At 57.7% G+C, this 16,998-nt stretch overlaps 4 protein-coding genes across 11 annotated transcripts in view; all 4 read left to right on the forward strand.

Annotated features, from left to right (window-relative positions):
- LOC135280372 (protocadherin gamma-C5-like) overlaps positions 1 to 16,998 on the forward strand; it is a 281,155-nt gene that overhangs the window by 165,107 nt on the left and 99,050 nt on the right. The window lies entirely within an intron of this gene.
- Positions 687 to 10,237, forward strand: LOC135280365 (protocadherin gamma-A10-like). The gene is made up of 2 exons (XM_064388186.1): positions 687 to 3,856; positions 9,887 to 10,237. Exons 1-2 carry the CDS (start codon positions 1,406 to 1,408, stop codon positions 10,235 to 10,237), a joined length of 2,802 nt encoding a protein of 933 aa, XP_064244256.1. The 5' UTR covers positions 687 to 1,405.
- LOC135280064 (protocadherin gamma-B5-like) lies at positions 10,041 to 12,883 on the forward strand. Its single transcript, XM_064387792.1, has one exon. It carries the CDS (start codon positions 10,327 to 10,329, stop codon positions 12,823 to 12,825), a length of 2,499 nt encoding a protein of 832 aa, XP_064243862.1. The 5' UTR covers positions 10,041 to 10,326; the 3' UTR covers positions 12,826 to 12,883.
- On the forward strand, positions 12,971 to 16,861 carry LOC135280063 (protocadherin gamma-A10-like). Its single transcript, XM_064387791.1, has one exon. It carries the CDS (start codon positions 14,292 to 14,294, stop codon positions 16,827 to 16,829), a length of 2,538 nt encoding a protein of 845 aa, XP_064243861.1. The 5' UTR covers positions 12,971 to 14,291; the 3' UTR covers positions 16,830 to 16,861.

Consider the following 16,998-nt stretch of genomic DNA (forward strand, 5'->3'; position numbering starts at 1 on the left):
CTGTAAAATCCTGGTACTCTTTTTTTCCTGAGTCTTTCCTCGGAGCGTGCAGCTTTCTGCTTTTCGGTTTCGGTTGTGTTTTGGTATGCCCCGTACAGGTCTGTGTTGTATTGAACAAGAACGCTGTCCCGTGTCTCTTAACAGCCTCCAGTGCCAACAGCCAGTTCTGGTCTCATCAGCTGTCTCACTTGTTGGCTCAGTGTAATGTCTCTTACATTTTAGCTTGTGGTGCGTCAAACTTGCAGGACTGTTGATGCTCTGAGTTACATTTTGCTTTCCATCATTTTCCACCTAGAGCAGGTAGATTTAGATGGCAGCTTTATCCTCACGACATGTTGAGTTTGAGCTGAAGACCTTTGTCTTCAAAACTTGTCTGAAACACTGCGGGTTTCTAATGATGAAGGTAGATTTTCAGTGAGTACCAGGAGATGGATCACTCAATAGAGAAGGGACAGGTCGTTGCTTCATATTGAATTCTCCTTCCCTTTCAATGTGCCCTCTTTCTTTTGAGGGAAGGTAGCTGTGTAAATTGCATGGTTCAGTGAACAGTGAAATAAGACTGGTCCATGATACTGCCTGCTTCACAGCTGTGAGATGTGTAGGGGAGGTTTTTTCGTTCAATTGTGCTGTCGAAAATTATTTACTAGTTTTGTTAGGTCTTTTTGGGTCGCATCATGTGCATTCAGGTTCAGTGGGAAAATTTTGTCTACAAAACTTGGGTTGTCTGAAATGCTAGGAATTACTGAAGTTCCAAACAGGTTCTTAATCGATAAAATAAAATCTACTAATATTATATGGTGGTCTCAGGAAAAGTGAGTGAATATTTTTCCTTTGTGATCCATCTTCCCTGTAGCAAAGTACTGGGGCTTGAGTGGCTGCTGAATAATACTCCGTTTGTTACTGGTGGTTCGCTGGTGAACTCCAGAGGAAACATAAAAGTGGTTCCCTAATGGACGTTCAGTTTTGTGCAATTCCATGTTTTTCTGTAAGGCGGCTAGAGAAAGGACAGCATTAGCTCCGATGAATTGGGCAATGCATCTCCCTAAAGACTTTGGCCGCCTGCGCAAGGTGTCCGAGTGCAAGGCAGCGGCGGGCAGCGCTCGGCGCCTGCAGTGCCGGGCGGAGGCTGCGGGCGCCGCTGTTGACCGAGAGGAGCGAGAGGAAGCTCGGAGCGCGGCAGCCCCGCCCGCTGCGGACCCGCTCGATCGCTCGCTCGCTCGGGGTCTGGCTCGGCGGCGGCCGGTGTGCGAGCCTGCCCGAGGAACGGACCCGGGCAGTCTACAACGAGACGGAAGGACCGGCAGCAGAAGCCGGGAGCACAGAGCCGGAGCCTGAGTGGAACAAGGAGGAGGATCTGCAGTCGGAGGCGGGGAATAGCCGGCCGCGGTGCGGTGCCGCGGCGGAGATGTGCGCGGCGGGGAGGCGCTGGGGCCGGCGGCAGCGAGCTCTGCTCGGGGCCGTCCTGCTGGCGGTGTGGCAGGCGGCGTGGGGGCAGCTGCGCTACTCGGTGCCCGAGGAGATGCCCAAGGGCTCGTTCGTGGGCGACGTGGTCAAGGACCTGGGGCTGCAGCTGACGGAGATCCGCGACCGCGGCGTTCGCATCTTGGACAAAGGTAGGACGCAGTATTTCGCTCTGCACGGGAAGACGGGACATTTAGTGACGGCGGAGAGGATCGACAGAGAGCAGCTGTGCGAGAGTGTTCAGCAATGCGTGCTGCGCTGTGAGCTGATAGTGGAGGGACAGATGCAGGTTTACCGAATAGAAGTGGAAATCACGGACATTAACGACAACTCCCCCAGCTTTCGAGAGGCAGAAACAGAGCTGAAAATTATAGAAACCACAGCGTCGGGATCGCGGTTTCACCTTCCAGACGCTCATGATCCTGACTCGGGCCGTAATTCCCTGCAGAGCTACGAGCTGAGCGGCGACGAGCACTTCTCGCTGGCCGTGCAGGCGGGCCCCGGCGGCGATCAGCGTCCCGAGCTGGTGCTGGCCAAGGCGCTGGACCGGGAGGAGGCGGCGTTTCACGAGCTGGTGCTGAGGGCGAGGGACGGCGGCGATCCGGCACGGACGGGCACGGCTCGGATCCGCGTGACCGTGGTGGATGTGAACGACAACGCGCCCGTGTTCAGCCAGGCGGAGTACACGGTGCGAGTGCCCGAGGACGTGCCCGTGGGCTCTGTCCTCGTCACCGTCACGGCCACGGACGCCGACGAAGGGCTGAATGGTCATGTGAAATACTCGTTTAAGAAAATCACAGGAAAAGCCTCGCAGATTTTTCAGGTGGATGCCGACACAGGAGCGATTACACTGACCCGTAACCTAGACTTCGAGGACGTCGAATCCTACGAACTGGAGATACGGGTTCGAGATGATGGGGACCTTTCTGATATAGCAAAAGTCGTGATCACTGTCACCGACGTCAACGACAATGCCCCCGAACTCACAGTGTCGTCGGCCCTGAGTGAGATTTCTGAGGATGCCCCGTCCGGGGCGGTGGTAGCCCTGCTGCACGTGCAGGACCGGGACTCGGGGGCCAATGGCCAGGTGCGCTGCTCGATCGACAAAGACATTCCATTCCGGCTGGAGAAGTCCTATGAGGACTACTACCGTGTGGTGACAGCGAGCGAGCTGGACCGGGAGCAGGTGTGGGAGTACAACGTGACGGTGCGGGCGGCGGACGGCGGGTCGCCGTCGCTGCAGAGCAGCGCAGTGCTGGCGCTGCGGGTGCTGGACGTGAACGACAACGCGCCGGTGTTCTTGGAGGAGCGCTACAGCGCGCGGCTGGCGGAGAACAACGCGGCGGGCGCGCTGGTGCTGACGGTGCGCGCCACGGACGCGGACTGGGGGCAGAACGCGCGCGTGCGCTACCGGCTGGCGGAGGGGCGGGTGCGGGGCGCGCCGCTGTCGTCGTACGTGTCGGTGCAGGCGGAGACGGGCGCGCTGTACGCGCTGCGCTCCTTGGACTACGAGCAGGTGCGCGAGCTGCAGCTGTGGGTGCGGGCGGAGGACGGCGGCGCGCCGGCGCTGAGCAGCAACGTGTCGGTGCGGCTGCTGATCGTGGACGAGAACGACAACGCGCCGCAGGTGCTGTACCCGCCGGCGGGCGCAGCGGCGGGCTCGGGCGCGGCGTGGTCGGGCGTGGAGCTGGCGCCGCGCCGGTCGGAGGCCGGCGCGCTGGTGGCCAAGGTGGTGGCGGTGGACGCGGACGCGGGGCAGAACGCGTGGCTGTCCTACGAGCTGGCCAAGGCCACGGAGCCGGGGCTGTTCCGCGTGGGGCTGCACAGCGGCGAGGTGCGCACGGCGCGCTCGCCGCTGGCCCGCGACGCGGCGCGCCACAGCCTGGTGGTGCTGGTGCGGGACCACGGGCGGCCGGCGCTCTCGGCCACGGCCACGCTGAGCGTGGTGCTGGCCGAGAGCGTGGCCGAGCTGCTGGCCGAGCTGGGCAGCGCGGCCGACGAGGCGGCGGCGCCGGGCGAGCCGGCCGCCAGCCTGACGCGCTGGCTCGTGCTGGCCGTGGCCGCCGTGTCGTGCCTCTTCGTGGCCTTCCTGCTGCTGCTGCTGGCGCTGCGCCTGCGCCGCTGGCACCGCCAGCACCTGCTGCCGGCCGACAGCGGCGCCCTGCGCGGCGTGCCCGTGTCGCACTTCGTGGGCATCGACGGCGTGCGCGCCTTCCTGCAGTCCTACTCGCACGACGTGTCGCTCACGGCCGACTCGCGCAAGAGCCAGCTGCGCTTCTCGGCCGCCAGCTGCTGCGACACCCTCCCGGCCCGCCCGCCGCCCGACGAGCCCGCGCCGCTGCTCGGGGACCAGGACCCCGCCGGCGCCCTGCCCGCGCCTTCTGCCCCTCCCTCGGTGAGTTTCTCTCTCCAGGTTTTCTCTGCCACGCTTTCTTCTGATGCTCCCCTGCCCTTTCCCTGCGGTTTACTCTGTCTTGCATAGGAGATTTTGCTTCAAGCATAGTAGATTTTCTGTCGATGACATTCTGAAGGCTGGTGCACTTTGTTGTCGTCATGTGAACACGGTGTAGGTTCCCCCCGTGCCTCCCAGTTAGTGAAGAAGGAAGGAAGGACAGGGTCACTGCTGTCAGACTGTTGCTTAGGTTGTAGGTTTGGGTATTGATCAGATTGCAGATGTTGTTCCCCTGTATGAGCTGTGCGGTGTAGAGTTTGTGTTCCTGTTAGTATTCGATCTCCTGAAGGGATGGATCCCATTATGGAGAAATAGAACTGTTTCTGAGGCTCATGTGTCTTCCCAAGAGCACATGGGCTTGAATAGGTAGACTGTGTCTTGAACAAAATGCTGATGGTTTTGCATGGAACCTCTCTGCACATTGCTTCCAGTGTTTATCGCTGTCCATGAGACATAGTGGAGGTCAGCAGGAAGTGTTTGTGTCATGCCTGCTTTGGTCTGTGTCCCCAAGAGAGGATTGGACCAGGCAAGAAGTGGTCCTGGTGATGTCTGTGTGCCTGTCATGAGGATGAAGGATCCTCTCGAAGTTGTGCCACTTTGAAAAGCCTGTGGGCGGCAGCATGTGGGGGAGGAAATGCAGGGGAAATGGCAGAACTGCTTTAGTTTTCTCTTGCTTTTTTAATGTAGAGCTATGTCAGATGAGCTGGATGAAGCTTGGCTGTAAAATATTTAGCATGGGAAGAGAATTGGCTGGATGGGAAGGAGAGATTGAAGGTGCAGGCAGAGCTGCAAGGTGGGCATAATTCCCTGTGAGCAGCTATTCAGTGACTCAGTGTCCCTTGGAAGACTGCTCAGCTTTTCCTTTGAGGCCTAAGAAGTGTCTCCACAGAACTTCAGTGAGCAGCAAATGTAGCTTGCAGAGCACAGAGCTGTAGAGATAGCTGTGTGAAATTGGTGGTGGGAAGAGAAATGGTGTGGGGAAGTGGGCCTGCGCTGTCACATGTTTTTAAGATATTTGGGTGCAAGGACAGCATGGATGGTGTGAAGGGTTGGAAATCTGAGTGCTGTGAGCCGTGTGTGAATGCCTGCTGCAAGAGTCAAGGGAATGTTGTCCTCCATTCCCTGTCTGCGTCCTGTCTTTAGGATGAAGCCATGTAAGGTTCTTCTTCCCAAAGGAATTGTCTAGAAGATCTGTATTGCTGCTGCATGGAGAACCCAGGCAGGTTCTTGCTCAGTATTTTCATGTCACCATGGTTGTGTCACTTCAAAGCTTGATTTTGTATTTATGACAGATGCTGTATGGGAATTGCAAGCTGTGTATTCAGTGCCTGTAAACCATGTCATCAATCATTTGCTCTGAGTTATATAACCCAGAATAGAGTTGGGTGTCCTTCAATTCTGCCGTTGTTTACGTTCTGTCTCATTCTTCTGATGATCTGAAGATGGTTCTTTCCTGTTTATAGGTGAAAAGAGAGAGATTAATGCAAATGTTTCTTGAAAATGTCTCTGTAATAAATGCTTTTTCTTTTTGCCTGGCTCGTGTGAGATGTCAAATATTATCCATGATAAGAAGATCGAGTCTGAGCAACTTTCCTTTTGGTGCTGTCTCTCTAAATTGTGCTGATCCATGCTAAGCATGGGATCTGTGAAGGGTTAGTGGGGAGTGTTGGGGCTGTGGTGTGTGAGGGGTCCTGGTGGAGACATGGCATGTGTTTTGTTGATGGCCAGGGCTATTGCTGGCCTTCTGACAATGAGTCAGGAGGGGTCTGATGATTTTCAGTTGTGTGGTTTGGACTCCAATGGCCTAGTTTGGGTTCCATGTTCCTTTGCCCATCAAGAGTGGTCGTCACACATCCTTTGAGGAGTCCATGTGCTGAAGAATGGTGATGCTGCCTTGGAGGTGATACTTGGATGTGTGGGTCTTTGACAGAGCTGGCAATAATTTATGGCCTATATGACATTTCCCACTTGTTGAAATAATGGGGAGGAACAGAATAATCTTAGTTGTGATGCTTGGGCTCTGGGAATCTGTGCACATGAGTTTTCTTCTAATGATGTCTGAATGCAAAATTTGCTTTCATGGTGTGTTTGGACAGAGAGAAGAAGTCTGTGTATCCAGAGACAGGGCTGGTGCTGGAGTTCACTGTGATGCAGTTCAAAATGCATGAATGAATTGTGTCCACTTCTGATTGTACTAGTAGCTGGATGAGGCCCACAGCTGTGGTTCCAAGCTTTTTCTTTCTCTTTGTATGCAAGGAAATGGCAGTGTGGGGTGTGTGTAGTGAGCTCCTGTGTGAGGCCTCCTGTGTATGGGTTACAGTCCAGTTTCCTGTGCTGTGTATATACTGCAGTTGACCCAGTCTGAAATGTGAGGCCATGATTGATACTCTTCTGGTGTTTTCCCTTTCTTGGCTAGGTTGATCTGATTTATTTGGTTTGGTTTGTGTTGGGTTGCTTGTATTTTTGTCAAGGAGTAAAGCTGATGCTCATTGTGCCTGGCACTGCTGGGAGCTCCAAAACATATAATTATCCGGGAGGGAGAGTATCTCTCATCCATCCCTTGAAGCTGTACATGTAATCATGTTATCCTAGAAACACAGAGTCATAGAGTGGCTTGTGTTGCAAAGGACCTCAAAGATGCTCTTGTTCCAGCTCCTCTGCCATGGGCAGGGACATCTTCCAGCAGAGCAGGTTGCTCACAGCCCCAGCCAGCCTGACGTTGAGTATTTCATCCAAGAAATACAACTTTATGAATGGGTGTTTGCCCATGGTGTTGTTTTCTCTGTGGCAAGTATGGAAGTAAAATTTTGATATGTGTTGATGATGAAATTAAAGTCTGTGAATGCAGAGTGAGGAGGGTGAGAGCTCAGTTCTGTGCCAGACAAATCAGTGACTGAGTGTGGATTTGGCAGAGAAATGGTTTGATTTCATGCTTGGTGCCAAAGGCAGTGCCATTGCTGTTCTGATCCTGGTTTCTTTGACATGAAAGACAGTGACAGTCTTCCAATGGTATCATTTCCCACAGTGTTTGTTTAGAACCTTCATTCTTGTCTAAAGTGCCAATTAATCCTCTGTGCAACCTCCATTATCCATCTGTATCTTTATGCAGCCTTGTGATATAGAGTTTCTTCAGAGTTGTAATTCCGCTTTCTTTCAGGCCTTTGTTTCCAGGGAGGTTGCAGCTCATTTTCACAATTCTGGGCAGTACTTTTAAATATTAAAGAGTGATTGTTGTTTTTCAGCACATCATTACTGCAGCCACCTAGGAGAAAATTGTGTATGTGGGGAATAAAAAGAATAGGAAGAAGCAGCAATAAGAGAATCTGTTGTAATTTGTCAGAAGATTTAGCTTACGAAAGAGTTTGATGAGAAGCTTTTTAAAATGATGGGTTCATAACTGTGCAAGGCGAGAAGGCCATGCAGTAGAAAAAGTTGCTGTGGTGAGGACTAATTATTGAAATGAACCCCCCTATCCTGCTGGGCTGTGTAAATCCTCCATGCCACACTTGCACCTTGGGACCTCAGTGACTTCCAGGTACTCTCAGGGGTGGATTTTAAGGCCTGCAATCAAGGCCCAGCAGTCTTCACTGTGAGCTTCTCTGACTCCTTGATGTCTTCTAATGCTTCCTTGCCTTATCTGTTTCATGTTTTGGAGTTTTCTGCAGCTTTTTTTGTTTTTCCTTGATATACACAATGTGTGAGTTATCAAACAGCCATTGTTTTTGAGCAAGGTATGGTGTGTTAATGTCCCCAGCACTTGCTGCAGTGGGACTGGAAAGCAGGAGATATGAGAGTGACTTTGTGTTCTGTTCCTGTTGGGAGAAATAGATGTAAATATGATATTTGTCCATGTTGCATCTCTGTGGAATAGAGCATGTGATAAAGCTGAAGAGAAGATTCCCTCGAGGGCAATGCCCTGACGAACCATTCTCTATTCTTCTGATAGTTCAATAGGGTTGTTTATCATTTTTGTGTGCTTTAGAATCCTTCAGTTCCTTATCATAATGGAGTTGAGCAGACAATGGCACCTCCCTTCTGGGTGTGGCTGCAGTGCATTATCATCTCATGGTAGATTTGAGCAGTGAGGAGAGGGCCACAATCCAAACCTCAGAGTGGCCTGGCGTGGAAGAGAAAGCAGACAGGGGAGCTGTGTGTGTGAGGCTGGAGAAGAACTCGGTCATTGCCTTGCTTGTCACATGTCACAGAGAACCCCAGGCTGTGCCTGATGGAGTCCAGTGTGATTTGAGTTCCTTCTGCAGGGCAAGGGAGAGCTACAAAATGTTATTGCATCTGTCCATTTCCTTGTGTTTCTAACTCTTGCATCGCTTGTGGTCATGAGCTCAGCCTCAGGGTGTCTGATCTCATGTGGAAGGTCTCCTCTGTCCCAGCTGCCCGAGTGCAGGTGCAGTTCCCACACCCACCTGTGGTGCTGACAGCTGTACAGAGGAAGGGTTTCATGAGCACGTCTGCTCACCCAGAACATTTTGTCTGTGTTGTGCTAATGCAGAAGCATCTGTGCTGCAGCTGTCAAAGTGCAGAGTGAGCACCCAGCCCAGGCAAGGTTGCCATGCACAGCCCAGGGCCAGTGGGAGAAGGTGTGCAGTGTCCCCCAGGCCATCAGCCAGGGGAACGTGCTGGGCAATGAGCTGGAGGCTGTGCCATGGCTGAGGAACAGGCTGGAGAGTCACCTCCAGAGAGTTCTGGACAGTGGCTCCACGTGCAGGTGGGAAGCAGTGAGTGGTGCTGTCCCTCGGGGGCCCTGACTGGGCCCAGCTCTGCTCAGCACCTTGCTGGCCCATGGGGCTGAGTGCCCCTTCAGGCAGTTTGCAGCTGACTGCGGCTGGAGTTGATTCACGGGAGGGCAGAGGTGGCAGCCAGGGATGGGCTGGAGAAGTGGCCCCGTGCAAGCATCATGGAATGGATGAAAGTGCAAGGTCGTGCAGCTGGGGTGGGGCAATCCCCAGTTTAAAGAGAGAGTGGGGGACAGGGAAGAGCTTTGCAGAGAAGTGCTTTGGGTTATTGGTGGGTGATAAGGTGGGACATGAGGTGCCAGTGGGCACCTGCTGCTGGAATTGTGTCCTGCACTGCATGACAAGCACTCTGCCCAGCAGGTCGAGGGAGGTCCTTTCCCTCTCTCAACTCTTTTTGTGTGAGTGCAGACCACAGGCAGATCATGGGCCAATATCCCAATGGATGTGCTAGAGTTCCCAGAAGGATCACGGAAGTGTCCTGACTGCTGTCTGGAGTGTAGAAGGACTGAAGGAGTTTAGGTCTTCAAGCACAGAGAAATGATACCTCTGCATTGACTTCTGAAATTATTTTAAATGCGCTTATAGGAAAGATGGGGCAAGCTCTTTTCCTGAGGGCTGGTGGTCATAGGACAGTGGATTCTTGTTTTCCTCCAAAATGAGCGAGGTTTTGACTAGGAGAAAAACTTTTTAGTCTGAGTTGTGTGAAAATGGAAGGTATTGCCCTGTGACATTTTGAACGTGCCTCCAACATTTCAGTCTAACTGAAAGTGTTCTTGCTCATGTCAGAGCTGTGGATTAAATGGCCTTTAGGGAAAAGTTGACGTTGGAAACTGAACGCTTTTTTTGGCTGTATGAGGGACTCTCTTTTGCACTTTCCATTGTAAATCGCTTAGATATGGATGAGTGAAAAAACTCAGATGAAGCAAGTTTAATGATTGAGAAACAAAAAATAAATGTTATTCTGCTATCTGGGCATAGGGGTTGTGGTTTACATTGCTTTAGGCTGATCTATATCCCGTAATAAATAATCTCAAGTAACGAATAACAATTTAAGACATGAGTTAAAGTGGGAAAAAGCTCTTGAAGTCTTCTATATATTAACATTTCTTGTTGGTGTAAATTGTCCATGATTTTATGAAGAGCAGCTGAATTCCAATTTTTACTGCCGTGCCATGAATATTTGTTTCCGACTCTTGAATGTGACTCAAAAGAATGCCCTGAGAGCACCCGACAGCACATCCGAGACAGAAAGGCCTCGGGGTGGCCTCAGTCGGGAGCTGGTGGCGGTGCGGGCAGGCGGGAGAGCCCCGGGGCCGGTGCCGCCGCTGAGCCCCGCCCAAAGCCGGGCCCCCCTGAGCGCGGCGCTTCGGCGGCTGCAGTGGCGCGGCGGCGCCTCCGGGTGTCGCTGTTGGCCGCCGCCGAGCGGCGCTGGAGCCGCCGCCGCCGCCGCCGCAGCGTCCTGCCCCCGCAGGCTGCTCGCTCGCCCGGCGCCGGCCACAGCGGCAGCGGCACCGCCGCCAGCAGCAGCGGCGAGAGGCGGCGAGAGGCGGCGCGGCGAGCTCGCAGCCTTTGAGCGGTGTGTGCTGCGGGCGGCGAGAGCGGCTGGAAGGGAGGCAGGGCAGCGGCAGGAGGCAGGAGCGCGGCGAGCGCTGCGGGCAGAGAATGGCGGTGAGGCGGCGGCAGAGGCTTGGGCCGGGCGGCGGGCGAGCGCTGCTGGCCGCGGTGCTGCTGTGCGTGTGGGGCCGGGCGGCGGCCGAGCGGGTCCGCTACGCCATCCCCGAGGAGCTGGGCAGAGGCTCGCTCGTGGGGCCGCTGGCGCGGGACCTGGGGCTCAGCGCGGACGAGCTGCCGGCGCGCAAGCTGCGGCTGAGCGACGAGAAGCAATACTTCACGGTGAATGAGGAGAACGGGAACCTGTACGTGAATGAGAGGCTGGACCGGGAGGAGATGTGCGGCGAGTCGGCGACCTGCTCCGTCAGCTTCGAGGCGCTGGTGCACAACCCGCTGAACGTTTTCCACGTGGAGGTGGCGATCGAGGACGTGAATGACAACGCCCCGACCTTCAGGAAGGCTGCTCTGGACCTCGAGATTGGTGAATTAATCCCTCCTGGTACTCGTTTTCCGCTGGAGATGGCCCATGATGCAGACGTGGGCAGCAACTCGCTGCTGACTTACCAGCTCACCAGCAACCCGTCCTTCTCTCTCGCGATTAAGGAGAGCCCGGACGGAAGCAAACTGGAATTAGTTCTGGAGAGAGCCTTGGACCGAGAGAAGCAGAGCTCCTCTGAGCTCGTGCTGACAGCAGTTGATGCCGGGGACCCTGTGAGGTCTGGAACTGTCCAGATTCGGGTCAACGTGACGGACGCCAATGACAATGCACCCGTATTTGAACAGGACCGATACCGCCTGAGCCTGCCCGAAAGCACACCGCCGGGTTCTGAAGTAGTAAAGCTGTCAGCCTCAGACGCCGACGCCGGCACCAACGCCCGCATCACCTACAGCTTCGGGGAAATGACAATCAAGGCACTTCAGAAGTTCGTGATAGATGCAGAGAGTGGGTCTATCACACTGCAGGAGGCTTTGGACTTTGAGGAGACGAGCGTGTATAACCTAGCTGTGGAGGCGAAGGATGGAGGGGGTTTGGCAGCACACTCCAAGGTGCAGGTGGAGGTGCTGGACGTGAATGACAACGCGCCCGAGATCACCATTCTGTCACTGTCGAGCCCTGTGCCAGAGGATGCCCCAACAGGCACCGTCGTGGCTGTGCTGAAAGTTCGGGACCGAGATTCCGGCGAGAACGGTCAGGTGTCGTGCGAGCTGTCGGGGGAGGCGCCGCTGTCGATCGTGGCGTCGTCGGGCGGCTCGTACAAGGTGGTGACGACGGGCGCGCTGGACCGGGAGCAGGCGTCGGAGCATGGCGTGACGGTGGTGGCCCGGGACCGGGGCAGGCCGGCGCTGTGGAGCAGCAGGGAGCTGGTGCTGGAGGTGTCGGACGTGAACGACAACGCGCCGGTGTTCGAGGAGGCGGCGTACAGCGCGTACGTGGCGGAGAACAACGCGGCGGGCGCGCTGGTGCTGCGCGTGCAGGCGCGGGACGCGGACGCGGGCGCCAACGGGCGCGTGAGCTACTGGCTGGCGGGCGGCAGCGCGGGCGCGGCGGGCGCGGCGCCGCTCGTGTCGGTGGAGGCGCGGAGCGGCGCGCTGTACGCGCAGCGCTCCCTGGACTACGAGCAGTGCCGCGAGTTCACGGTGGCCGTGCGGGCGCAGGACGGCGGCTCGCCGGCGCGCAGCTCCACGGCCACGGTGCGCGTCTTCGTGCTGGACCGCAACGACAACGCGCCCAGGGTGCTGTGGCCGGCGGCGGCGGCGGCGGGAGAGGCGGCGGGAGGGGCGGCGACGCCTTTCGAGGTGGTGCCGCGTTCGGCCGAGGCCGGCTACCTGGTGGCCAAGGTGGTGGCGGTGGACGCGGACGCGGGGCGCAACGCGTGGCTGTCGTACGAGCTGGTGCAGGCGTCGGAGCCGGCGCTGTTCCGCGTGGGGCTGCACAGCGGCGAGGTGCGCACGGCGCGCGCCGTGTCCGAGCGGGACGCGGCCAAGCAGCGTGTGGTGGCCGTGGTGAAGGACCACGGGCAGCCGGCGCTGTCGGCCACGGCCACGCTGCACGTGGTGCTGGCCGAGAGCTTGCAGGAGGCGCTGCCGGAGCTGAGCGAGCGGCCGGCGGGCGCCGAGGAGGAGGCGGCGGCGGCGGCCGAGCTGCAGTTCTACCTGGTGCTGGCGCTGGCGCTGCTGTCGGCGCTCCTGGTGCTGAGCGTGGCGCTGGCCGTGCTGGCGCGGCTGCGCCGGGCCGGGCCGCCCGCCGTGCTGCGCTGCCTGGGCGCGCAGCGCTTCTCGCTGGCCGGCGCCGCCTTCCCGGCCGACTTCTGCGAGGGCACCTTGCCCTACTCCTACAACCTGTGCGTGGCGGCGCCGGCCCGCGCCGTGCCCGAGGCCGCTTGGCCGCCGCCGCCGGTGCCGGTGCCCGTCCTGTCGGCGGAGGAGCTGCTGGGCGGCGATTCCTGCGAGAAGCCGAGCCTGAGTAGTAACGCCCTGACGGGAGAGCAGCCCGCCGAGCCGGACGCAGCTCAGGTCTGTAAAGCGAATTCCTTCCTTCTGCGCCTTTAAGTAACGGCGTGCTGGTGGCACGGAGCTCTTGTGGTTTTTTTCTTCCCTTAGTCTCTTAGTAGTTCCATGACCCCGTGAAATAACTCCTTTTCGGGTTTTCTTTTTGCATCATGTGTTGCGGTCGGGGAATTGCCGCCTCATCTGCTGTAAGAATGGCAAGCTCAGTTGTAGGTTCGTACCGTTCAGCAGTTTTGAAGCTCATTTTAATTCGTGACACATTGAGATTTAGCTGTAAGATTTTCTTTAGGAAAATTTTGTTTTATTAATTTTTTGCGTGTTATTAATGAAGGAGGCGGATTTTTATTGTGTAGAATGAGATGTACATTATGGGCTTGGTGTCGAGAGTTTTCCTTCCCAATAGCTTTTTGTCGAAACTTGTGTGTTTGAACCTTCTCATGGGTGGACCAAACCCCTTCTTTTGAGGGAAGGCTGTTGTAGGAATGCTTACAGTATTGAGTGAGGTTAATTTAGGATTTAAAATGCTCTGTGTGTGTGGCGCCACCTCTGTATTCATTACCTGCTAAGTACCCGAACTCTGTGCCTGAACTTAGTGACATCATCACCAATATGATGGCAATATTTGACTTAATACCTAAGTACTAAGTCCTCAGAGTGAGCATTGTCATGCCTATATTGAGTAAAATCGGAATGAAAAACTGCGAAGTCGCGAATGGAGAACAGGGAGTAATGTAGATTTATTCAGAGTAGTGTGTGATGTGCAGGAACAAAGTAGCAACGACCTTCCCTGCAGTGCGGGATTCGGTGACCATTGTGAACATTTTGAGTGGTTTTCATATTCTATAACATTATTTTCATCCGGTGAAAGGCTGTTCTTCAAGTACTGCTCATAAAAAAACCTGGAATTGGTGTTGGAGTTTGCGCTTTCAGGCGTATGCAGTAAAAGTCGTGATGCCCCAGACGTCATATTCAGAGAGAGTTTAATCCTTGTTACACGATCCAGATAAAGACATTTTCCCGGGAGGTAGAAACAGCATAATCCCAGGAGGCGTGTTACTTGTGTCACGTCTTCATCGGTGGAGGATGAGACCAGAGATCAGCTGGACAAAAGCGAAGCAGGAGGTCCGCGCTGTAGGGAAAGCGACGTCTTCTTCTCGGTTGTGTCCCGCCCCGCGAGCTGTCCGTGGGAGAGGCAGAAGCGCAGCGGCGGGCAGCGCTCGGTGCCTGCAGTGCCGGGCGGAGGCTGCGGGCGCCGCTGTTGACCGAGAGGAGCGAGAGGAAGCTCGGAGCGCTGCAGCCCCGCCCGCTGCGGACCCGCTCGATCGCTCGCTCGCTCGGGGTCTGGCTCGGCGGCCGAGAGGTCTGCGAGCGTGTCCGCGGTGCGGAACCGTTCTGTAGCAAGACGCGTCTGAAATACCGTGCAGAAGCTGAGAGCAGAGTCGGAGCCGGAGCTGTCTGAGTTGGCGGCGAGGAGCTGCAGGCGGTGTTGCGGTGCCGCGGCGGAGGAGATGTGCGCGGCGGGGAGGCGCTGGGGCCGGCGGCAGCGAGCTCTGCTCGGGGCCGTCCTGCTGGCGGCGTGGCAGGCGGCGTGGGGGCAGCTGAGCTACTCGGTGCCCGAGGAGATGCCCAAGGGCTCGTTCGTGGGCGACGTGGCCAAGGACCTGGGGCTGCACCTGCCGGAGATCCGCGATGGCGGCGTCCGGGTTGTTACCGAAGGTAGGACGCAGTATTTCACTCTGCACGAGAAGACGGGACATTTAGTGACGGCGGAGAGGATCGACAGAGAGCAGCTGTGCCGGCTGGTGGAGAAATGCGTGCTGCGCTGTGAGCTGATAGTGGAGGGAGAGATGCAGATTTACCGAATAGAAGTGCAAATCACGGACATTAATGACAACGAGCCCAGCTTCAAGGAAGTTGAGCTGGAAGAAAGAATAAGCGAGATGACAGCGCCGGGGTCGCGGTTTCCCCTGCCAGACGCCCATGATCCTGACTCGGGCCGGAATTCCCTGCAGAGCTACGAGCTGAGCAGCGACGAGCACTTCTCGCTGGCCGTGCAGGCGGGCCCCGGCGGCGATCAGCGTCCCGAGCTGGTGCTGGCCAAGGTGCTGGACCGGGAGGAGGCGGCGTTTCACGAGCTGGTGCTGAGGGCGAGGGACGGCGGCGATCCGGCACGGACGGGCACGGCTCGGATCCGCGTGACCGTGGTGGACGCGAACGACAACGCGCCCGTGTTCAGCCAGGCGGAGTACACGGTGCGAGTGCCCGAGGACGTGCCCGTGGGCTCTACACTTGTTGCTGTAACCGCCACCGACGCTGATGAGGGGCTGTACGGACAGGTGAAATACTCTTTGAAAAAAGTGTCCGACATGGCATCGAATATCTTCCATCTGGACTCTGAGAGTGGAGAGATCACTCTGCTGCAGAGCCTGGACTTCGAGGAAGGTGACTACTATGAGCTGGAGGTGCAGGCACGGGACGGGGGAGGCCTTTTCGACACGGCCAAGGTCGCAGTCACAGTAACAGATAAAAACGATAATGCGCCGGAAATTTCGGTGAGGTCCGCATTAAGTGAGATCTCTGAGGACGCCCCTTCGGGGACGACAGTCGCCCTACTGCATGTGCAGGACCGGGACTCGGGATCGAACGGTGCTGTGCGCTGCTACCTGGACGGGGATGTCCCGTTTCGGCTGGAGAAGTCCTATGAGGACTACTACCGTGTGGTGACAGCGAGCGAGCTGGACCGGGAGCAGGTGTGGGAGTACAACGTGACGGTGCGGGCGGCGGACGGCGGGTCGCCGTCGCTGCAGAGCAGCGCAGTGCTGGCGCTGCGGGTGCTGGACGTGAACGACAACGCGCCGGTGTTCTTGGAGGAGCGCTACAGCGCGCGGCTGGCGGAGAACAACGCGGCGGGCGCGCTGGTGCTGACGGTGCGCGCCACGGACGCGGACTGGGGGCAGAACGCGCGCGTGCGCTACCGGCTGGCGGAGGGGCGGGTGCGGGGCGCGCCGCTGTCGTCGTACGTGTCGGTGCAGGCGGAGACGGGCGCGCTGTACGCGCTGCGCTCCTTGGACTACGAGCAGGTGCGCGAGCTGCAGCTGTGGGTGCGGGCGGAGGACGGCGGCGCGCCGGCGCTGAGCAGCAACGTGTCGGTGCGGCTGCTGATCGTGGACGAGAACGACAACGCGCCGCAGGTGCTGTACCCGCCGGCGGGCGCAGCGGCGGGCTCGGGCGCGGCGTGGTCGGGCGTGGAGCTGGCGCCGCGCCGGTCGGAGGCCGGCGCGCTGGTGGCCAAGGTGGTGGCGGTGGACGCGGACGCGGGGCAGAACGCGTGGCTGTCCTACGAGCTGGCCAAGGCCACGGAGCCGGGGCTGTTCCGCGTGGGGCTGCACAGCGGCGAGGTGCGCACGGCGCGCTCGCCGCTGGCCCGCGACGCGGCGCGCCACAGCCTGGTGGTGCTGGTGCGGGACCACGGGCGGCCGGCGCTCTCGGCCACGGCCACGCTGAGCGTGGTGCTGGCCGAGAGCGTGGCCGAGCTGCTGGCCGAGCTGGGCAGCGCGGCCGACGAGGCGGCGGCGCCGGGCGAGCCGGCCGCCAGCCTGACGCGCTGGCTCGTGCTGGCCGTGGCCGCCGTGTCGTGCCTCTTCGTGGCCTTCCTGCTGCTGCTGCTGGCGCTGCGCCTGCGCCGCTGGCACCGCCAGCACCTGCTGCCGGCCGACAGCGGCGCCCTGCGCGGCGTGCCCGTGTCGCACTTCGTGGGCATCGACGGCGTGCGCGCCTTCCTGCAGTCCTACTCGCACGACGTGTCGCTCACGGCCGACTCGCGCAAGAGCCAGCTGCGCTTCTCGGCCGCCAGCTGCTGCGACACCCTCCCGGCCCGCCCGCCGCCCGACGAGCCCGCGCCGCTGCTCGGGGACCAGGACCCCGCCGGCGCCCTGCCCGCGCCTTCTGCCCCTCCCTCGGTGAGTTTCTCTCTCCAGGTTTTCTCTGCCACGCTTTCTTCTGATGCTCCCCTGCCCTTTCCCTGCGGTTTACTCTGTCTTGCATAGGAGATTGTGCTTCAAGCATAGTAGATTTTCTGTCGATGACATTCTGAAGGCTGGTGCACTTTGTTGTCGTCATGAGAACATGGTTTGGTTCCTCAGCCTTCCAGTAAATGAAGAAGAAATGTGGGAGAAAGCTGCTACTGCTGTCAGACTGTTGCTTAGGTTGTAGGTT

The sequence above is a fragment of the Passer domesticus genome, chromosome 13 (assembly GCF_036417665.1).
Source record: "Passer domesticus isolate bPasDom1 chromosome 13, bPasDom1.hap1, whole genome shotgun sequence".
Taxonomy (NCBI): Eukaryota; Metazoa; Chordata; class Aves; order Passeriformes; family Passeridae; genus Passer; species Passer domesticus.